General features: G+C 39.6%; 1 protein-coding gene across 9 annotated transcripts in view; it reads left to right on the top strand.

The window, feature by feature from the left end:
- The window catches only part of LOC138739520 (F-box-like/WD repeat-containing protein TBL1X), a 469684-nt gene extending 457700 nt beyond the window's left edge, over positions 1-11984 (top strand). For 8 of the 9 annotated variants that reach the window (XM_069891762.1, XM_069891761.1, XM_069891765.1 and 5 more), the window contains 4 exons: positions 3499-3626; positions 5104-5269; positions 8104-8205; positions 10478-11984. In XM_069891762.1, coding sequence (XP_069747863.1) covers positions 3499-3626; positions 5104-5269; positions 8104-8205; positions 10478-10504 — 423 coding nt within the window. In that variant the 3' untranslated portion in view covers positions 10505-11984. Of the gene's footprint in view, positions 1-3498; positions 3631-5103; positions 5270-8103; positions 8206-10477 lie in introns of those variants that run through there. The other variant, XM_069891768.1, reaches the window with a different exon arrangement.
- The last annotated feature ends 11876 nt before the right edge of the window (positions 11985-23860 follow it).

The following is a 23860-nucleotide window of genomic DNA, read 5'->3' as shown; positions in this document are numbered from 1 at the left end:
TAGGAGGTTATCACAATAGATTCCACACAGTTTACTGAGGATCAAGAAGAATTTACTAGACTGACTTTCTCAGGTGCTAAAGAACAAACAGCACGCTGTTATCATAAATTCCAAGTTTTCTTCTGTTGCAAGCTTGGAATGGAGTTTTGTGGACAAAGTGATACTACAGGGCTGTGCACTAGGCCGTCAGCAAATTATCATCCCACCTGTTTGGTTCAGTACAATAGTCTTTTATTTGCAGATTCTCTACAGTATGTTCAGAAAGCTTGATAGAAAAATTGTAATCTCAGATGGGATCATACATTCCAGAACCGTGAATGCTCTAGGGTGGTACAGCAGCAATGTGGGCAATAGTTCCAATGCATGATAGTTTAAAGTAGCAGCCCTCAAGGCAACTTGGGTAGTTAAATAATTGCTGGAGGAACTCAGCAGGTCAGAGAGCATCAACGGGAGAAATAGGTCAGTCAGAGTTTTGGGTGTAAACCCCTTATAAAGACAGATAGAAAAGGTGAAATTACAGATGTAAGTTGGGGGGGGGGGTGGGTGGGAACAGCTGGGGGAAAGGCTCAGAGACTTAAAGCACAGAAGATGTGAGAGAAAGATCATAAGAGGTAAAACCAGTGGGAATAGGGAAAAGAAAAGTTAAAGAGAATCAAGTGCACTCGGTGTACTCAATACAGCCCACACTGCATCTCATACTTTTCACTAAGTTACCAAAGTTAGTTTGGAGATAATAATAAATGATATATTGTACATAATAATTTTAACTTAAAGCAATTTGAAGCAGAATTAATCCTATCTGGGTAATTCATCATTCCCTCTTCACCTCAATGTTGGCCATGCAAACAGGTTTTAAGAATCAAGTATGGTGAAGCAGGACCAGGTTGACAAAGATCTCATAGAAAGATGTCAACCTGACGCTCACATGGATCTGGAAGGAAGATTACAACATGGAGCTCCATCCACATTCCAAAGACATACAGGGTTAGAAAGTTAAATTAGTCACACGGACATGCTTGTGGGTAGGAAGGGCAGATATCCTTTATGTCTAAATTACAAAAGAATTTCAGAAAAAAATCTGAGTACATAGAACATAGCACAGTACAGGCCCTTCAGCCCTCAAGATTTTGCCGACCCATATATTCCTTAAAAAGTATTAAACCCTCCCTACCCTGTAACCCTCTGTTTTTCTGCCATCCATGTGCCTGTCTAGGAGTCTCTGAAATGCCCCTGTTTCAGCCTCCACCACCATCCCTGACAAGGAATTCCAGACACCCACAACTCTGTGTAACAAAAAACAACTTAACCCTGATGTCTCCCCTAAACTTCTCTCCTTTCAATTTGTTAATGTGTCCTCTGATGTTTGCTGTCCACCCTATCTATGCCTCTCATAATCTTGTCAACATCTATTGAGTCTCCTCTTATCCTTCTAACATTCTAAAGAGAATGCCTCATGACTTATTTTCCAATCCAGGTGACATCTTAGTAAATCTCTTCTGCACCCTCTCCATACCTTCCACATCCTTCCTATAATGAGGTGACAATACTCAAAGTATGGTCTCACCAGAGATTAGTAGAGGTGCAACATGACCTCTCTACTCCTGAACTCAGTCCCCTATTAATGAAGCCCAACATCCAATAGGACTTCTAAATTATCCTGTGTGGCGATCTTGAGGAACGTAAGGATTTGAACCACAATGTCCCTCTGTTCTTTCACACTCATAACCATCCATTAGCCCTGTACTCAGCCTTCTGGTTTATCCTTCCAAAATGCATCACCTCACATTTATCCGAATTGAACTCCATCTGCCACTCTCTGTCCAACTCTGCATCCTGTCTATATCGTCTTGTAACCTTCTACAACCTTCAGTTCTATCCACAACTCCTCCAACCTTCGTATCATCTGCAAACTTACTGACCCATTCTCTGCTTCTTCATCCAGGAGATTTATAAAAATCACAAAGAGCAGGAATCCCAGAACAGATCCCTGTGGCACCCCCCTAGTCACTGACCTCCAGGAAGTTATTTTTTCCTTTCATTACTATTTTCTGCTTTCTTCCTGCAAGCCAATTTTTTATTCACACAGCTGAAGTTCCATGGATCCCATGCCCCATGACTTTCTGAACAAGTCTCTCATGATGGACCTTGTCATATGCCTCACTAAAATTCATATAGACCACATCTACCCTCCCACACCCTCATCAATTTTTTTATCACCTCCTCAAAGAACTCCAATTAGGCTCGTGGTGCATGACCTTCCCATCACAACACCATGCTCACTATCCTTGAGTGGACTGTACATCTCCAAATGCTCATAGATCCTATCCTTAAGAATTCTCTCCAATAGTTTCCAGTAATTGACGTAAGAGTCACTGGTCTATAATTCCCATGATTTTGCCTATTACCATTTTTAAACATGGAGGCTATATTTGCCATTCCCCACCACCTCCTCTGCGGCCAAATAGAACTCAAAGATCATAGCTACTGCCCCAGCTATCTCTTCCCTCACTTCCTACAGCAACTGGGGGCATATCCTGTCTGGGGACTTATTAATCTTAATGTTTTCAAAAAGATTCAGCACTTCCTCTTCCTTAATCTCCACATTGTCCAGCACACAAGCCTTTTCTGTTCTAATCTCAACCTGATCAAGGTCCTTTTGTGAATACTGAAGCAAAATATTCATTTAGGACCTCCTCTGCCTCCAGGCATATATTGCCTTCTTTATCCTTTGGCAGCCCCACCTTCATTCTTATCATCCTCCTGTTCACATATGCATAGAATGGCTTGGGGTTCTCCTTAATCCTACATGCCAAGGCTATTTCTTGCCCCTTTTCGAGCTTTTTCCATTGTCCCCTCTTAAGCTCCTTCCTGGCCACCATATACTTCTCATGAGTCCTTCCTGTTTCCTGTTACCTATATCTAATGTATGCTTCCTTCGTCCTCTTGTCTAGCTGCCTCACCTGCTTCATCAACCACGGTTCCCTTTTCTTACCATTTGTTTCCTGTCTCAGTGGGACAAACCTACCCTGAACTCAGTACAAGTGGTCCCTAAGCTTCCTCCACATTAGTTCTGTGCTTTCACCCTTGAACATCTGTTTCCAATTCACTCTCACAAGTTCCTGCCTCATCTCAACGCAATTATTCCTTCCCCAATTAAATACATTCCCAGTTTGACTGTTTATATCCTTTTCCATAGCTATGCAAAATCTCGGGGAACTGTGGTCACTCTCACCAAAATGTTCCCCCACCAAGAAGTTCGCCACCTGACCAGGTTCATTATGCAGAATTAGATCCAGTATGGCCTCTCCTCTCATCTGCTGGTCCACATACTGTCAGGAATCCTTCTTGTAAACACTTGGCAATATAGAGTCAGCCTTAGAATTTATCTTCAATTTACTTCTTGTGCAGATGTGTGGAATGCTAGAAATTGTAATGCCCTGCACTTGCAATGGATGGCAAATGAAATCACTTCACAGCTTGTGCTTTGTTCTTGTGCAGATCTGGAATATGAAGCAGGATGCATGCGTACATGATTTACAGGCCCACAATAAGGAGATCTACACCATAAAATGGAGTCCTACTGGGCCAGGCACCAACAACCCAAATTCTTACATTATGTTAGCCAGGTAACTTTTTTTAAGCAATATTGTACATATATAATACCTGCATTGAAGCCAAATATTCAAAAAAACTGTTCAACAACTTCAAAATTCTATTTCCACCCCCACCACCTATACTTATAACACCTCAAACAAGAGGTCAAAGGAGTTGTACTTTATTAATTCAGCCTTATTAGAGACAACCCTCAGGATGACACATTCAACTTTGAGAAGTGCTTATGAAATTGCACGTTCAACATAAATTCAGCAATTGTTTTTAAAACAGTCCTGAACCCATCATTTCTGAGCAACTGGGAAGGATTCCACCAACCAAATGCTTTGTAAACAAAATAGAATCATATTTTTGAAAAAGGGTATTATTGCAAGTACACCTCCTTCTCTCATTTGGGACCAACAACAATCCTTAGAATCTGTAGGCATATTTTACTGCATGTGGTGCCCTCGTTGTGGCCTCTTCTGCTTCAGGGAGACTGAACACAAATTAGGGGATTGTTTCATTGCACACCCTTGCTCTATCTGCTACAACAGCAAAGACCTCCCAATGGCCAGTCACTTCAATACCACAACCCAATGCCACACAGACATGTCTGTCCATGGCCTCATGTAAAAGTTGAGGCCATAGATACATCGGAAAAACAAATCCTTGCATTCTGTCTCAGTATCAATATCGACCTCCAATATCCAGTACCTCCCACCTCCTGTCCTTTCCCTTTCCCACATTCTTCTAACTTCTTTTTTCCCTCTTTCCTTTACCAATTATCCTCACCTCCCTTCCTCCAGCTCCCCATCCACTTTCTCCTATTAGAGAACATCTTTCTCAGCCTTCTGCCCTGTCCCTTTATTATCCCTGTCCCCTTATTATCCCTCAGCTTCTTTTTCCCTCTCCTATTAGAGAACATCTTTCTCAGCCTTCTGCCCTGTCCCTTTATTATCCCTGTCCCCTTATTATCCTTCAGCTTCTTCTTCCCTCTCCTATTAGAGAACATCTTTCTCAGCCTTCTGCCCTGTCCCCTTATTATCCCTCAGCTTCTTCTTCCCTCTCCTATTAGAGAACATCTTTCTCAGCCTTCTGCCCTGTCCCCTTATTATCCCTCAGCTTCTTCTTCCCTCTCAAGCGTGTGTCTGATTTTAGGTATTCCTGATGAAGGGCTCCCTCTGGAAACAGTGACTGCCTTTGGCTTTGCATGGATGCTGTGTGACCTGTTGGGGTTTTATGAATTACTGTATTTTAATTGTGTTAATTCTGCAGAGTTCAGGATTGGCAAGTCTGAGTTATTTTTTTTCTGCTCTTGCCAAAGGAAATGATTCTTCCAGATTTTTTGGATAATAAATTTTTTTTGAGGGAAAGAAAACTTGAGTAAAGTGAAAGGTTACTGGCCTGACTGCTTCAATTCCATGATTTACATCATGATAATTGGATGGTTTGAATCTATACCAACAGAAGAATTTGGAGATATTTAAATGTATGACTTTTCATTTTCAGTGCTTCATTTGATTCCACTGTTCGCTTATGGGATGTGGAAAGAGGGGTTTGCCTTCACACCTTAACCATGCACCAAGAGCCTGTTTATAGTGTAGCCTTCAGTCCTGATGGCAAATATCTAGCCAGTGGGTCTTTCGACAAATGTGTCCACATATGGAACACTCAGGTAAATCCAACAATGCAATTAGCCACATTGACCACAGTAAGTGTTGAAAAATCAGTGAACTGTTATTGAATAACAATATACTCTGTATAAAGAAATCATTTTTTGACGGTACTGAGAGTGATTGGGCACTGGTTTATGAACAGCCTGTATGTGAAATATGATTTGAAAATCAAACCATTCCTATCTGTACTGTAACCTTCAGACCTGAGGGAAAATATCTAGCACCTTGAGAAATATTAAGCATTTCCTCACCAAGCCATCTGTAGCTCCAGTGAAAAGGAAAACCAAATACCCTCTAAACCATAGCCAGGTCACAATTAATTATAATTCTTTGTTAGTAGTCCTCAGGGAAATTGGAGACCATGCTCTGCTGCACAGACTTAGCCCATACATTCATAAGAATATATCTGCACATACAATCTCTCTCAATACACACAGATGAACACTGACCACAGATGTGGAAACTACTGGATGTGTGCAGATAATCTTGGCCTCTCTATAACCCTATCTCTTGGTGTCCCCTACTCAAGCAAGAGGGTTGGCTGAGACAAATCTTTCATCCAATACTTGTCCAATATCTAAAATTTTCAGCAAACAGCATTTTTTTTTTTAAAAAGACGCAAGCAAAAATATTGAACCATAAGACATAAGAGTGGAATTAGGCCATTCAGCCCATCAGGTCAGTCTCGCCATTCCATCATACTGATCTATTAACCTATTCAACCCCAAACTCTTGCCTTCTCTCTGTAACCCTTGATTTCCTACCTAATTAGGAACTTACCTACTATCTTAAATATACCTAATGACTTGGCCCTCCACTCTTGTCCATGGCAACGAATACCATAGATTTGCCACCCTCTGGGTACAGAAATTCCTCCTCATCTCTGTTCTAAAGGGATATTTTTGTATTCTGAGCTATGCCTTCTGGTTCCAGACTCCCATGTCATAAGAAACATCCTCTCCACGTTCACTCTCTCCAGTCCTTTCAGTATTCAATAGGTTTCAACGAGATATTCTCTCATCTTATAAACTCCAGTGAGCACAGAACCAGAGCTATCAAATGCTCCTCAATGGATAACACTTTCATTCTAGGCATTACTTTAATGAAACTTCTCTGGACCCTCTCCAATGCCAACACATGAGATAAGGAGCTGAAAACTGCTCACAATACTCCATGTGGTTTGACATATGCCTTATAAAGCCTCAGCATTACATCTCTGCTTTTATATTCTATCTCTCTTGAAATGAATGCTCGCATTACATTTGCCTTCCTTACCACCAACTCTGCCTGCAAGTTAATCTTTTGGGAATCTTACACAAGGAATCCGAAGTCACTTTGCATCTCTGATTTCTGAACTCATTGCATATTTAAAAAATATTCCACACCTTTAATCCCTCCATCAGAATGCACGATCATACACTTCTCTACACTGTACTCCATCTGCAATTTCCTAATCGGTGTAAGTCCTTCTGCAGACTCGGTGCTTTCTCGACACTGCCTTCCCTTCATCTTATGTTTGTTCATCCACAAACCTGGCCACAAAGCCTAAAATTTCATCATTACAAATCACTGACATATAACATAATATGAACCAGTCCCAACACTGAACTCCATGGAACTGGTCAATGGCGGCCAAGCAGAAAAGGCACCTTTTATCCCCACTCTTGCCTCCAGCCAGTCAACCCATCTTCTATCCATGCTAATATATTTGTTATAATACCATGGCCTCTTATCTTGCTAAGCAGTCTCATGCGTGGCAACTTGTCAAAGATCTTCTGTGAATACAAGCAAACTACATTCATTGACTCTCCTTGTTTTTCCTGTTTACTCCTCAAAGAATTGCAGTAAAGGAAGATTTCCCCTAAGGAAACCATGCTGACTTCTGTCTATTTCACTGTGTGCCTCCAAGTGCTATGAATCCTCATCCTTATTCATAGATTCCAACATCTTACCAACCACCAAAATCAGACGAACCAGCCTACAATTTCTTGTATTTTGTCTCCCTCCCTCCCTTCCTTTCTTTTTTTAAGATATTTTTATTAAGGTTTACTATAATACAAAAAATTACAATTATAGAATGAAATATAAATTACAAGAAAAAAGAATTCAAAACCCCTACCACTATACAAGGTTGGAAAGAAAAAAACTAACATGGGGGTATTAAAGATGACAACTTGGAAACAGACAGCCCTAAAATTTTAGATTGTATTAATGATCCATAAAAGGGCCCCATATCTTTATGAAATTAGCATTTTAATATTTAATGGCATATCAATTTTCTTCTAAACTTAAACAAGACATAATATCATTTAACCATGGTGTATGTGGGGTGCTATCTCTCCATTGAATCAAAACTACACGTCTGGCTAACAATGAAGTAAAAGATAAAATGTGATTTTGAGCTGAAGTCAGTAAAACGTCATCATCTTTAAATGATCTGAAAGGAATCTTCTTCCCTTCCTAAAGATTGGAATAACATTTACAGCTTTACAGTCCTCCAGAACCATTCCAGAAGGACTGGAAATCCAGGGGTTCTTTAAAGACCACTGAAAAATGCTTCTATGTTCACCCCCATCTCTCTTTTGCTCTTTATATATCTGAAAAACATTTTCATGCCCATTTTTACATTGCTGGTTAGTTTACCATCAGATTTCTTTGCTCTCATCATTGCTTTTTTTAGTTGCTTTCTGATGGCTTTGAAACGCGTCCTAATTCTCGAGCTTCCCACTAATCTTGCTGTTTTTGTCTGCCCTCCCTTTTGCTTTTATGCTGTGTTTGACTTCCCTTGTCAGCCATAATTGTCTCATCTTATTGCTCTGTTTTGTTTTCTTAGATGGGAGCTTTAGTGCACAGCTATCGAGGGACTGGAGGAATCTTTGAAGTCTGTTGGAATGCATCAGGGGACAAAGTAGGAGCAAGTGCATCAGATGGTTCTGTAAGTACTTGTCCTGTTCAACATCAGTTCAATTCCTCTTGTTTATTCTGACTGTAGGCTCAGAAGTGGTACACAGAAAACCATAAAATTCTGATGTTCATTTAGCATCCGGGGTCTCTCCAATCCCAAAGGCCACACACTATTTACACAGTCTATTACTCTATGCTGCATTCTACCCCAAGTCACTTCATCCAGTTGTTTTTAAATCATAGCAAATGAAAGGAAGAATGCAAGTATCTTGCCTTGTAGAAGAGCTCAGGCCCGAAACGTTGGTTCGATAATCTTTACCTTCTCTGGACGCTGCAAGACCTGCTGAGTTCCTCCAGCTTTTTTGTGATTTTACTACAGTCACAGCCCCAGCAGATTTTAATGTTTCACTCCTATCAAAAAATATGAGGTGATTTGCATCCTTTAATGTTAATGAATTAGGTTCTGTCAATGTTCTAAAGGACATGGGTGTGTTTGGGTATAAATTAGACCCAGGTGTGCTTGTATATAAAGTACGGAAGGCAGCTGCAACAAACTATTAGGATAGCACACTGTATGTCAGCCTTTATTAAAAGAGGAGCTAGCAAGTGTTATTGTTATTGAATGGGACCTTGGTGAAAGTTTGCCCGGAATATCTTTACTATTTGAAGAATGAGAAATGATTTAATCAAAACATACAAAAGTCTTCACATGCTAGATACAGAGAGGATATTTTCCCTTACTGAGGATTTAAGACCAGGAGAACAGTCTGTTTAGAACTAACATGAGGAGAAATTTCTCACTCACGAGTCTGGTGAACCTCTGGTTCCTCCCTCCCCCCTCCACCCCCGTCAATGAGGTGGAAGTTCAGTTGTAATGTTCCTTCAGATCAGTAGTCAATAGATATGAGAACAGTGCTGGAAAACAACACTGGTGTTGTTTGAGGTGAGCCATGATTTTGCTGAAGGGTAGAACACACACAATGTGCTGATATTCATCTATTTCTTCATAACAAAATAATAAATAAGGATCATACATCCCACCATCCTATTCATGTTCCTGTTTCTTGTTTTCATGTAAATGAATACTTAAGATTTAATCACAACTGTCCTATCAAGGAGTTCAACCTCATCAATTGACCATTTCTACGTGAAGTAAAAGCCTGTCATATTATGTGTAAATTTGCTTCTTCAGTTTAAAACTAAATTTCAAGCTCAGTCTAAAATTTGTCAATTTGAAGACATTTTGCAGATTTACCTTTATCATGTTTACAATTTTCGTAACTCGAGTCTGCTTTTCATGATCATTGGTTGGTATTCACCCAAAGTCCTCAACCATCCCGACAAGCACAGATCCTCCTCTCAGTAATTGATCAGGAGGCAAGGCAACACGTTCGTGGAGTTGTTAGAAATAAATGGATTATCAACAGGTGGGAAGATTTTTAATTGTTTAAATAAAAGTAAAACTTGCCAGTTTTATGCCCGGCATCAGTTTTTATTAAAGTTCAGATCATTCTATTCCTAATACCAATGGAAATAATATGTATGGAGTGTCGTCTTCCCATCCCTATTTAATCATTTGCTTTGGGCAATTCCTTTGTTATTGTGGCATTATATCATGAGAATAGTGAATAAAGAGAAATTAGCAATGTGATTAACTAATTCATTTGACAGAATTCTGTCCTTTCCATGCAAGTAACCCACTCATCTCTCACTACACCCTGGCACTAGGCTTCAAGATCGCCCTGGGGTGTGCAAAATTGGGTGAGGTGTTCCATTCATTACGATGGGGATTCTTAGCCTTGAGAACTTGATTTATCTGAACGCATATGATTGAAGTGGCCTTTATAACACTTCTGTTATTTACATCACTTTTAATAGTTTGTTGGTGATGGAGATCGATTCAGGTGGGTTTGGATGAGGAGGGTTTGGATGATTACGATCCAGATTTTTTTCCCCATTTAAATAAAAATGTTTGTCGATTCATGAGTATTCATTCTTTTGGATCTCAAAGTAATGCTGCCTTAAATGACTAGAAGTCTACTATAAACAGTAGGCAGAACCAAGCTTAGGAATGAAAACAGCACGTATAACGTGCGATTTCTAAAACAAAGAAGGTATAATTGTAGAAATCATTCTGCATCTTAAAATGCCAGTCTAATAACAATCTGCCTATAATTGTTCATTTTTAAAATATATTTTAGATATTCAGCATTTTAGTTTCATCCAGCATCAATCAAAAATGCTTTATTCCTTTAGAAGCTAACAGCAATTGTTGATTTGTTTCTTTGTTCTCTATCTCTCAGGTATGTGTGCTTGATCTACGGAAATAGCAGAACAGAAGGAAAACAGGATGTAAGATTAGACCAGCAGTGAATATGTGGGTGGCAAGCACACTCCTTCCTTCACAATGTGTCAGCTTCAGAACTGCAAGAACCTGACTTTTAAAATGAAATGGTTAAAACCAGCTCTCCCTGTACATTTAATTTTGATTTTTTTTTTATATGTTGCCTTTCCAAAAAATAATTTTATTGTCTGCAAGTTCCTCCAGATCCCCAAATGGAAACCCAGTCACATGGCTGACTTTTTCACTGGTAGAACTCCAGCCTTGGAATGTTACACAAGGAAACTCTTGTCAGTCAGTGTTTTAAGGTTTTCAACTGGACAGACAATGGCAATTTATGTTCATGACTGAGAGCATTGTGCCAAACTGCAGATGCTGTGATGTACCAAAAAAAAACAACAAAAATGGGGGTGGGGGGGGGGGGGGGGGAAACTTTAAAAACAATCAAGAAAGGAAATGATATAGATCTCCCTACCTTCATAGACTTTCCTCATTCTGGTTTGGACACTACACAATGCTGCTGAACAGGAAGAATAACATTGTGTGCAGTCGCAGCGGAATAATCTGCAATTTTGTAATAGCAACACTTTATATTTTCTGGATTTTTGTTTTGTTAAAAAAATGTTTTAGGGATGCTGGAGTATTATGTAGGTTCCTAAAAGAAGCTTTTACCAGGGTTGGATGTGAATGATTTTGTTTCTAGAAGCTGCAGGGAGGAATCTGTGGGGTTTTAAAACTTAAGCTTTTCTAAATTGCTGATAGACTCGCTTACATTACTGTGCTTCAGGTCGTGATCTATTGAAAAGGCACTTCTTCAGAGAACTGCATATAAAAAGTGCTTTACATTTGAGAAGGTGAACTCATCACCAGCTTCATACAGGGAAAGAAGACTCACGGGAAGATCCCCAGTGTATTTTTGAAAAAAAAGCAAAAGAAATATTTGTAATTTTTACCTTTAATCACACATTAGACCTTAAAAGCCAGAACGGCAAACCACAAATCTAGCAGACACTTTGTTTTAAAAAAAAAATGCGAGAAATGAGACATCTTAACACTGTACAAGAGCTTAAATTCTTTAATCTCATGCCATGCTTTCAGTCCTCTTTTTTTAAATAATGTATTGCTAACAAAAGCTGTTTAGAGTCAGGTGAGGTGCACTTTGTCTAATGTAAGGGTCTGCTTTGTTTTGTTCTCTGGATTTTTTGAGTATGTTCCTTGTCACATGCAGAGTTCATTTGTCTAAAATCTGTGTTCTGGCTTTCGTTGCTTTTATTGTCTGTGTCAGACTGTCGGCCAGACTTTGTTCCTTCTCCTTGCAGCCTCTCAGGAGTTTAGGTCAGAGGAGATCACGTGACCTTTTATGTTCTAATCCAGAATGTGTGATGTAGCTCATGTGCTCATTAAAGAAAACAAATCATCAAATCATATTCAATGTCTTGAATAAATTGCTATATTTTGATATTAGAAAATATGATTCTGTGATTTTTATTTTTCCTCATTTGAAATTATGAGGAGTTTACTTCACATGCTTATTCAAGACCCTTTTATTGTTATGAAATAAAACAGATGTAATATTGGACAAAATTGCATTCAGTCTGCCGTAAGGCAGACAAAGCTTCACCATCAGCAGGAATTGTGCGGCGTCCCTTACAGTTAGAGAAAGAGAAGCAAAAGTGAGTACCTCCCCCCCCACCCCCCCCCCCCCCCCCCCAAGATGCTGAGTGTCTGTGGATTCGGCTCCAGCACCCCCATAGCCTTTGTAGTCACACAGACTTCATTCCAAACCATCAGCAACCTGAGCTGCAGATCCAAACCTCCAACACAGTCAGGAAGCCCTCAGCCCTCTCGCATTTCGGTTCCAATACCTGGCACTCCTTTAGCCAGTCTGCAGCCTGGTGTGAGTCCTTTAACCGCATTGCCAGCAGCCTGAAGCTTGCATGGGTTCCTCGCCTTGAGTCAGCAACTGACATATCGCAATTGAAATCGCCGCTATGAGCATATGAACTCTTGTAGCATGAATGTACATAATAGCGCTGATTGTTCAGAAATTCAGATCAATGCTCGGTGTGGAGCTCTCTGAGCCATACCAGGATGATTTATTGTATGCAAGACTGCCTCAGATTTAACAGAATTTCGGTTCTTGAGTAAAGATGTTGAAATCCATATCTGATTTTTAATCCAGTGACTGGTCATGGAGCGCATGCATATTTCAACAATGATTAAAAGGACTTTGGACTTGACTGGGATGCTCCTCATTGGCCTCTTGTCTAGATTTAGAAATAAACAATTGCTTTTGGAAGCAGTGCTGGAGGGTGGTTAATGTTTGTGTATTCCAATTAGGGTCCATGCCTTCAGAGAAGTTGGAAAGCTTGGAGCATAATCAAAGGTACATTTAAAGTACAGGGGAAAATACTACGGTTATATGTGCACTTTACATATATTTGAATTATATAGATACCAGAGTGTAATAAGCAAGTTGGTACGGTACATGATGACCTGCTGCATACAAGTAGGATGTTTTATTATGCAACACAGTAAATGATCTGGATATAATTTTACTTGAACAATCTTATTTATCAAACTTGAAATCGTATATTAATTGCACACTTTCTTTGCACCTACATCTTGTTCTTGTATGCAAATTCATTGTTCTATGCACTTATGGGGGATATTTAATGCATTGATGTTTTCAGTTGCGTCGTTTATGGATAATCTACTTCAGTTGGAGAGTATATATTCTGCCCAATTTTCATTTCCATCCATTCCAATTTTATGTGCGCACTTCTTTAAAGGTACCATTATTGTGTTTGCATGCATGAATCAGTTACTAGATTTTCACTGAAGATCTTTACTGAACCATATAAATAACACTATTTATTTGTAAGTGAATGTAGTTAATTTTACATAAATGAGCTAATAGAACACTGCATTTTAGATGCACCACTCCTGAATTTCCATTCACTACCTTTGACAAACAAAAGATCATGGGCAACACATCCACAATTTCAGAATAAGGCTGCCAGTGAAATGAGACTTTTGCATTAGAAAATTAGGCCTTGTAGATTAAAAAAAAATATATCCAGGGATCAATTCTTATTAGCGTGATACTGCCGACGTAAAGATTACAAAGTACATAAAGATTTCCAAAAAATTTACTGCTATGACACAAGCTTATCGACAGTAGTTATTTCCGTTTTATTAATTGATGATAATTTAAAGTTCTTGCCTCAAGAGCAAAATGCCAAAAAGTTGAAATAAAGGGATCACCCTTGTGTGTGGTCCCTAAAATATGTGGCAGGTGAAAATGGGGGAAAAAGTAGAAATAATTTGATGTACAATGAAGCATTAACTGTAACAATGGAATATTAAGGTGTGTTCCTAAATACCAAATTTAGATTAAACTCAACAAGCTAAATATCTCATTGTTTTATCTGAACGCTGGTAAAATTATTTTTGCAAGTTGTTGCACTTGTTCACAATGGGTAATCAACAAAACCATTTCCCATTTCTGCAGTATTCAGTGGCATTGTAGTGAAAATAATTACAACATCTAGAAATGAAATTTATGTGTATTTTTAAGTAAATGTATTCTAGATTTTGCTGAAATAGTGTCAGCTCAAAGGAATTGTATACAGTTAATTATCAAAATGGCATATTTGGTGAAAGTTTGTGAACAAATTACGATAATATGCTAATGTTGCAGTTATTTCAAATTTTGTCAAACATGATGTCATTTTAAATTGTGTTTAAACATCATCTGGAAACATTTACTCTTTGGATGTCACCCAAAGTGTTCATTGAGCTTTTCTAACTAACTATTTCCAAAGATCTTCTACGTGAAGCAGACTAGCTCTATTATTTGTGCGGGAAATAACTTGTGAACATTTTGTCATATAAATTAACTTGGCTTCAGATCTTTTTATCCCAAATACTGTGACACAAGATTCAAGGTCAAACAATATCAGAACATTGTGCTGGTAAAACAAATGGATTACTGAAAGTAACGTCTCCAAGAGGTTCAATGTGAAATGTTAACTAACTCTTGTAAATGATTCTATATTCAGATTATAATCATGAACCATTCATGTTTCTTTTCTTTCTTCTTTGGCTTTGGCGGACGAAGATTAATGGAGGGGTAATGTCCACGTCAGCTGCAGGCTCGTTTGTGGCTGACAAGTCCGATGCGGGACAGGCAGACACGGTTGCAGCGGTTGCAAGGGAAAATTGGTTGGTTGGGGTTGGGTTTTTCCTCCTTTGTCTTTTGTCAGTGAGGTGGGCTCTGCGGTCTTCTTCAAAGGAGGTTGCTGCCCGCCGAACTGTGAGGCGCCAAGATGCACGGTTTGAGGCGATATCAGCCCACTGGCGGTGGTCAATGTGGCAGGCACCAAGAGATTTCTTTAGGCAGTCCTTGTACCTCTTCTTTGGTGCACCTCTGTCTCGGTGGCCAGTGGAGAGCTCGCCATATAACACGATCTTGGGAAAGCAACACTCCTCCATTCTGGAGACGTGACCTACCCAGCGCAGTTGGATCTTCAGCAGCGTGGATTCGATGCTGTCGGCCTCTGCCATCTTGAGTACTTCGATGTTGGTGATGAAGTCGCTCCAATGAATGTTGAAGATGGAGCGGAGACAACGCTGGTGGAAGCGTTCTAGGAGCCGTAGGTGATGCCGGTAGAGGACCCATGATTCGGAGCCGAACAGGAGTATGGGTATGACAACCATTCATGTTTAGTCTCACTGTTAATATGCAAACCCCTCAAAAAGATTCCTATTTGTTTCCAATCAGATTGTAATTGGGAATTGAGGGCATAATTGTGACAAAAGTAAATCCCTTCTGCTTTCTTGCAAAAATTGTCATTCATAATTCATACCTCTAGCTGTTTTTGCTATAAATTGTACTCTAGGAGAAGAAATTATTCAATTGAAGACTTGAACAGCATAATAATATTTATTTTGGTAAAAAAAATAGTTGGAATGTATCACTAGCTTGTGAAATTCACCTTGAGATGTACACTTTGTCCTGAAGACATGACATGACCCTTCATTGCCTCAACCAACTCAACATTGCTGTGAACTTTATATTTATTCCCACTTTCTTTTTTTACAATTCACAAATATTTTGAACAGGCTAAAGCTGATTTAGCAGTAGCTGGTAAACACTGGAAATCAATTAGCCCTAAATCAATTCAGCAATAAAAGGCTTTTTTTTTTTAGTTCCCCAAGTTGAGGGTTGTATTAAATTTGCTCATTTCACCAACATTATGCCCTTTCAGTGCTTTCAACCAAGTCGCCATCAGCATCTCTATTTTTGGAGTCTTGCTGTTCTCTTGGCAAATGCACTGGTCTCAGAACCTAGCAAAACAACGAGGAAAGTGCCATAAAAAATCCTTTTGGCATAATATTAATTCTTCACTCTTTATCGTGGGGGTGGGGAGGGGGTGGGTTTAGGGGTTAAAAATAGTTTTTTTTTAGTCTTAGTTTTTAGTTGTTAGGGGGAGATGCCGAGATTGGTATTGTATTAACTATGTTACTTTGTACTTGTATTACTTTATATTGTATTTTTTCTGTACCTGAATTACTTACTTTCTTTACATGTTAAAATTAATAAATAAAGTTTTGGAAAAAAAATCCTTTTGGCTTTCCATATTTTGTTGGACTATTTACCATATATAAGTAACATGTGATCTCTAATGTTAGTAGCTGCCATATGTTTTAAATGAAATGAATTAACGCCCCTGTTTATATTCCAACTAATTTCTTTTAAGTTATATACTTAGTGCTTTAATAATAGGTAACGTACATTAAAGTACATGTTGTTTATCTGCTGTGAAATTGCACTAAAATGCAGAGGTGAAGGTGGCAAGGTAAATTCAGGTAATTGAAGATGTAGATTCATTCAGGACCCAGTGGTTAAATGGGTAAAACTCTTGGTTCCACTGTAAGTTAAAATCTTGGAGCTGAGTCACTTTTTGGCTTGTATTTGAATAAGTATTCATATTTTTGACTTAAATGGCTCATAAAGTCTCACAGCATGGAAAAAGGCCCTTTGGTCCAAATGATAAAGGCTGTTCTGCGGGCAGACATCAGACATCTCACACACAACGCAAATTGTAAGACACATTACAAAATGCAGAGCTACTTAGAGACGAGTTGGTACGCAGAAAAGGCAATGAAATATTGATACTCTGGGGTTCATTCAGGAATCTGATAATGACAGGAAAGAAACAGTCTGACATACCTTCCTTTTAGCCAACCATTGAACAATCCTGGAGAAAAATTAAGGAAAAATAGAATATGCTTGTTTACTGGTTGATTACACTATGTTTGAAAGAAGATGATTGTGAGGTCTTGATTCAAACATACAGTGCAAAGAAATTGAAATAAAACAACAAAAATGCTGGAAAAACTCAGCAAGTAAGACAGCATCTGAGGAAGGAGAAACAAGTTCATGTTTTGGGCGAACATATGGTAGGGTTCTGTTGACTCAAACTGATGTCTGGTTTCTCCTTCCTCCACCATTTCGACTCTTCAGATTCTACCACCTGCTGTTTTACTTTCCTCCCCTAAATTGAAGCGAAAATTTGTTATACAAACTGTTTTACATATTATATCTCACCAACATTTGACCCAACCACTTACTGTAGTGGTGCCTGCTGTAGATGAACACTTGAATACTTTTTTAAGCATTGATTGGATTTGCTTCTAAATTAAGCATAATGAATGTTAACAATTTGCACATTTAACAAATCATAGCCAGTTCATTTATTGCCAAGTAAATAACTGATTTGCATTGAAGCATTTGTCAATACAACGAGAGAGACATTGTGTAACCATGAGTAAAAATATAATGGTAGAAAATAGTGGCAATATCACATTTATTAAAATGCTGTGCAATTCAGAAGCATCGAACTCATTGTGGAAAATCTGAGTTCCGTTACTTTCAACAGAAACAGGTGGATGTCCAAATAATCAGTACCTCAGCAATAACCGGGTAATTTCAGTCTTTGCCACTTCTTTAATGAGCCGAGTTAAATTTGTTTTCTGCAAATAATAAGCAGGTCCCCAAAGATCAAGGATGACTTTGATTCAGAGGTGAATGACTGGCCAAAGGGAGAATTATTGATTCTTCCATTAACTCAATGTTAAAGTCAACCCAACAATGTGAAATGCTAAGAAGTTTTGGAATCCCCTATGCTTGTCAATTTGATCAATTACACTGCTATGGATAAAATGTATCCGGACTGTAACTGGTGATGCAGTGGAATCTATGAAAGTTGTTTCCATTCATTCATTCAGGTGCCTTGCCATTCCACGTGAGCAATCATGTCTTTCTTTTCGTTAGGATTTCTGACCCTCTGAATTGTACTTGTTGCCTCCCCTGTTCTCCTTCGGTGAAGGCTCCTCTTTGAGCTGAGACCATAGTCAATGTTGGATTCATGATTACACAAGGGAAAACACCTGAAGTGGGTTTCCTGCTGCCTTTTTCAGTTGTGGGGTCCAAACCAGATGGGTAACCCTGGCTAGTCATCTGTCCAGTGTTTTCCAATTTGTAGAATCTACTTGTAAAAACCACCCACCATCTGCAATCCATGGCTTCACGTGACCCTGATTGGAAGGCTAAACAGGTATTACACCTCGCCCATGGGTGACCTGTAGGCTATCGGACAGAAGGAGCACCATACATCTCCTTTTGCTGAACAATAGCGCAGCACCAACATCCTATTACCAACATCAAAATGTAGTTCTGGCATTGATAGGGCAGGGCCTATTTTTTTTACTTGGAGATATTTATTTCACAAATAGCTTTGATTTTGATGGGGTGTAAGAAGAAAAATTGGGACCATCCACTTTTACTTGCCCACAACCTTTCTATGGGATTTTGCACTGGATCTTGGGCTAATTTGAAATCTATTTAAGGCATAGTATTCAACTAAAGATCTGGGACCGCATACTCAGGACCATTGTTTTAACCAATTAGATTGAAAAACCTTGCTAGAACTCAAGATACTGAACTATGAAATAATTTATAATAGGGCATTATTCTTTGTGGACAAAAAAAATGAAATATAGTGGGGGGGTAAGAACAAGGGAATTGAGAGATCGTAGAATTACCTAGACAACAGACAATAGACAATAGGAGCTGGAGTAGGCCCTTCGGCCCGTCGAGCCAACACCGCCATTTTACAGATCATGGCTGATCACTACCATCAGTACCCCTTTCCAGCCATGGCATGGAAACAACTCTTCTCCCCAATGAAGGTGCCTGCCATGCCTGTGTTTGACCCATATTCCTCTAAACCTTTCCTATCGATGTACCAGTGCAAACGTCTTTTGAAAATTGCTCTTGTTCCTGCCACTACCATTTTCTTAAACAGCTTATTCCATATGGTCAGCAGTCTGCATGAAAAACCTGTCAGGTCTCCTTTAAGACATACCTTTCTGATCCTAAGCGTCTGCCCTTCAGTTTTAGACTCCACTGCCCTGCAAGGAAGACTTTGACTGTGAGTCAAGCAGCATCCATTGGTGGGAAATGGACAGCCCATTTCAGGACTGAAATAGGAGTGGGTAGATTAACAATGCCTGTACTGACAGCCTGCCCTCTCTCAGACCTGATGCAAGGTTACAACCTAAAATGTTTACTCTCCACTCCCCACCTCCACCCACCCCCCAACCTCCACATGGATTCTGCCTGATCCACCAAATTCCTCCAGCAGTTTGGTTTTTTTCTCTAGATTACAGCATTTACAGTCTGTTGTCTCTTGACTGTCTACCATATCTGTCTCCACATGAGTTTACAAACCTCTCTCAAGTTATCTCTCAGCTTCCGCTCCAAACCGAGCTACAATTGTTTAATCCAAGAAAGGGACAATGTTAAAAAAAACTGTAAATTTCTAATAATTGGCTGCTGATGGTTAGAGATTCCTAACTTGTAATGGTTATTTTTTTTAGTTCAATAAAGTTGTTTGACTTTAATTATAGGTATGTTGTTAAACAATTTCTTACAGTGGAGTAGATGAGCACAAACTTTCTTTTTGCCCAGCTATAAGAAGATAGCTAAGTTGGAAAGGGTACTGAGAGATCCATTAGGATATTACCTGGATTTGAGGTCTTGTGTAGAGATTGGATAGGTTTGGTCTTTATCCTCTAGAGCCTGAAAGATGACCCACAAAGGTTTATACAATCATGAGGGGCTTGGATAAAATGAATATGGGTACTCCCTGACTTATGACCGTAATTGAGATCAAAGAATCAGTTGTATCTCAAAATGGACATGTCGGAATTTTGCCCGGGCACAAGTCTTGAAGCAAACTTTTTTTTATGGAGGTGTCAATACTCATAACAGGAATAATCTCCAGATGATTGTTAACATCACGTTCACTATGAAGGACGTCTTAAGAAAACAGCCTCAATCCTCAAGGACCTGCACCATCCAGGCACTCTGCTACCATCAGCAGAAAGGTACAGGAGTCTGAAACTGAGTACTCAGTGGTTCAAGGACAGCTTTCTCCCTGCTGACATCAGATTCCTGAATGAACAATGAACCACTTTATCTTTTCTTTTTTTGCACTATTTTTATTTGCACTGTGGTGCTGTCACAAAAGAACAGATATTGTGACATGTTCATGACAATAATTTCTGATTCTGATAGGTTTTGAAAGATAGGACCAAATACAGGCAAATGGAATAAGCCCCAAATGCCAACCATGTACAAGCTGTGTCATAGAACCTGTTCCATGCTGTCAGGCTCAATGCCTCTAAACTAGTGGTTTTCAACCTTTTTCTTTCCACTCACATATCACCTTAAGTATTCCCTTTGCCATAGCTGCTCTGTGATTAGTAAGGGATTGCTTAAGGTGGTATATGGGTGGAAAGAAAAAGGTTGAAAACTACTGCCCTCAGCAGTCACTGAATTTAGTTTTTAAAAATTAAGACAGACCCAGTTGTTCTCTATTAGTGCCACTTTAAAAGGGACAATCAGCTCATCTCTTTCAGTCAGACAGCTGGTCTCAATACCCTTAACTTCAGAAATCCTTTGATTTTGAAATAATGCTGTGATGGAATATTTGAGAATGTTTTTGGGAACTAAATTGGTAAAATTAGAGTAGGACAGATCTTACTTGAAATACTGAAGAATTCATATTCAATTACTTTACAGAAACTGTGGAGAATGCTATGCACATTTCACAAGTAGGTGCTAATTGAAATGATGTCATGAAATGAATAGACTATTGTCTTGGAAGAACAACTTGAGTCAGGTTGTCTGTTTTGGACATTTTTGCAAGGCTTTTGACCTCTGCAAAATGCTCACTCAGAGGTCATTGAGAGGTTTGATTACCTAAAACAACAGATGGACTAGAAGACTGGCTCCTATTGTTTGCTGGAGAAAGAGGAGGTTTTGGAAGTGAGAAAAAGAAGGACATGTGGCTGGCAGTTTGAATCTCAGATGGAGAGAGAGAGACAGAAGGCTGTATCAAGCCAGGAGAAGCTTGTTGGAATTGAAACAGAAGTTTTAGAGTGGCGGATGGCTGGAAGTGCTATCTGTCTGATGTTTCTCTTGGAATAAGGGGAACAGAAAGAAACTCTCTGGCAGCCTGAAAGAAAGAGGTTATCATCTGGAGATCCCTGATGGGGCAAGTTTCATCAGCAAGACATTGAGGTGACTAATGGTGGTACTTCAATTGTGGAAATCCTGGAACAACACATATCTCTCTGCAAACCTACAAGAACCTTCCTGAGCAGTAAGCATTTACCTTTCGAGCACCAAAGCCTGGTGAACTTTATACATGTTAAATTCTGTGCACAGTATAAGAATTGCCTGTAACCAGTGAACTTGGAAGAATGAGAAGTGAGATTGAACTATGAACCAAAGAACTTTTCTTAAATTTACACACACTTCACATACACGTGCGCTTAGAATTAGAAGGGGGTTAAGTTGGGTTAGTTAACAGTGATAAGTTAAAGTTTGATTCTGTTTTCATGTTTAAAGATAATTGAAAACAACTTTTGTTTAAGTAACCACTTGTGTAGAATACCTAACGCTGTTGGGTTTTGCGTCCTCTGGACTCATAACAATGTGCACCAAATCACCAAGTATTCGACACGTTCACCTAGTATTTCTGTCTTCTTTTAAAACATGCTCATCCTGTTCTGTAAATCTGTTAACAAAGGAGGATCCCAAATGGATGTTGTGTTCAGTTGTGGTCACTGCGCAAAAGGAATGATGTTGTCAAACTGGAGAAGGTGCAGAGAGGATTTATGGGATTTTGCCTGAACTCAGAGGCCTGAGCTATAGAATGAGGTTGAGCAAGCTGGGGCTTTATTCCTCGAAGACCAGGAAGATGAGGGGTGATTTCAGAGGTATGTAAATCGTGAGAGGAACAGATTGGGTGAATGCAGGAAGTCTTTTGCCCAGAGTAGGAGATCAGTAATCAGAGGACATTGATGAGGGGGAAAGAGATTTAATAAGAACCAGAAAGATATATATATATATATATATATATATACATTTACCATCCTCTCTGTAAAAAAATAAAAAATAAAAAAAAAAAAAAATATTTTTTTAGAAATTTTTATATATATATAATTTCTAAAAAATAAATTTATGTATTTATTTATTTATTTTAATTTTTTTTACAGAGAGGGTGGTAAATGTTTGGAATAGGCTGCCGGAAGATGTGATTGAGGCAAGTTTGAGGAAAAATTGAATAGATACATGAATGGGATAGTTTTAGAGGGAATATAAGCCAAATGCAGGCAGGTAGTACTAGTGTGTATGGGCATTTTGGTTGGTATAGGTAAGTTTACCTGCTGAATAACTCTCTGACAGGAAGAGAAAATATTCGAGTAAGAATTCAGTCTTCATACGAGGATGAATTGGGGAAGCACAGATAATGTAGTAGTTACAGTGCCAACGACTGGGACTGGGGTTTGAATCCCACGCTTTCTGTAAGGACTTTGTATGTTCTCCCCATGTCTGTGTGGGCTTCCTCCAGATGCTTCAGTTTCCTCCCACTGTTCGAAACATACCGGGGGTTGTAGGTTAATTGGGTGCAATTGGATCATGGGCCTGTTACCATGTTGTTGTAGCAGCCCATTAACTGGGACCCAATCCCACTACACAAAGTGGCTGACAAACTCAGGAGCCAATGAGCTTCATCCCAAGTGGCCAGCCCCATGGCGGGAAACAGCGAGCAATGGCGGAACTGCCACCCAGTTGGAGACTGGCGCTTCCATGATATCACTCCCGTCATCACCAGCGAGGAGTGAATATTGGCAAAGCTGCCAGTGTAATAAATCAGTCTTTGACTTCGACTCCTTGTTACATTTGAGACCCTGACAGGTCCAACCAGCAGTTGGACCTGAAGATGACGGAACAAGCAGCTCCATGCAGTTTAATTGAAACTGCCAACTTTCTGGGCATCACGGCCACACGTGTGGCTTGAACAGGCCAAGACCCAGTTCCACCTTCCACAGATCAATGTCGACAACACACATTATTACTACGTGGTGAGCTCGCTTGAACAGGAGATGGCAGCAAGGGTCGTAGATTTCCTATGGCAGCCTCCAGAGCAATGCCCTCAAGGAGGTGTGAGTGTGCCACCTGATTGTTGCATACGGACGAATTGGGGGACAGGGCCCCATCCACCCTCATGAGTGAAAAGTTCGCCCTTGCTGAGGGACATAGGCTTTGCCTGCTCTTTAATCAGATTTTCCTGGAGCATCTGCCCGAAGATATCCGACTCTTGCTCGCTGATAGGACTTCAGCGATCCCAGGAAAGTCCCAGCCCGGGTGGACGTGCTCTGGAGAGTGAAGAAAGAAAACGGCGCCTCGGTGGAGCAGATCGCTAGGCCCCGCACACAGCCGGCAAAAATGCCACAGCAAACACAGAGGCAAGTGGACCCCCCAAACCAACAGTATTGTTACCATCACCAACAATGGGTGTGGCCCGTTGGCCCTATGCCACATTCAAGATAGCTGTCATGAAAAGCTCAAAGTCCAAGAAGAGGCAGGGTAATGTGTTCACTGAACTAAGACAACAGTTCTCTTTCATGCGAGCAGTATATCTCACATGCTAAAGTATACCATGTCTGGGACCAGGCCAAAAAGTCCAGAACTAGCAGAATTGATTATGTCAGAAATGTGATAAGCTGTCCTCACATTCCGTCACAACTGGTGGAGGATTTTTAGGAACTTGCTTTGATACACTGATAAACAATAATGTAGAGTCAAATACGCAATTTCCAAATGCATGATGTGTTAAAATATTGGTTAAAAAGTCACACAATAGAAGACAAAAACATCAGACTATCACCTCCATGTTTACTGGGACATTAGGCTGCCACT

The sequence above is a fragment of the Narcine bancroftii genome, chromosome 7, assembly GCF_036971445.1.
Source record: "Narcine bancroftii isolate sNarBan1 chromosome 7, sNarBan1.hap1, whole genome shotgun sequence".
NCBI lineage: Eukaryota > Metazoa > Chordata > Chondrichthyes > Torpediniformes > Narcinidae > Narcine > Narcine bancroftii.
Note: the sequence above shows the minus strand (reverse complement) of the source record. Positions and strands in the feature narration are given on the sequence as shown.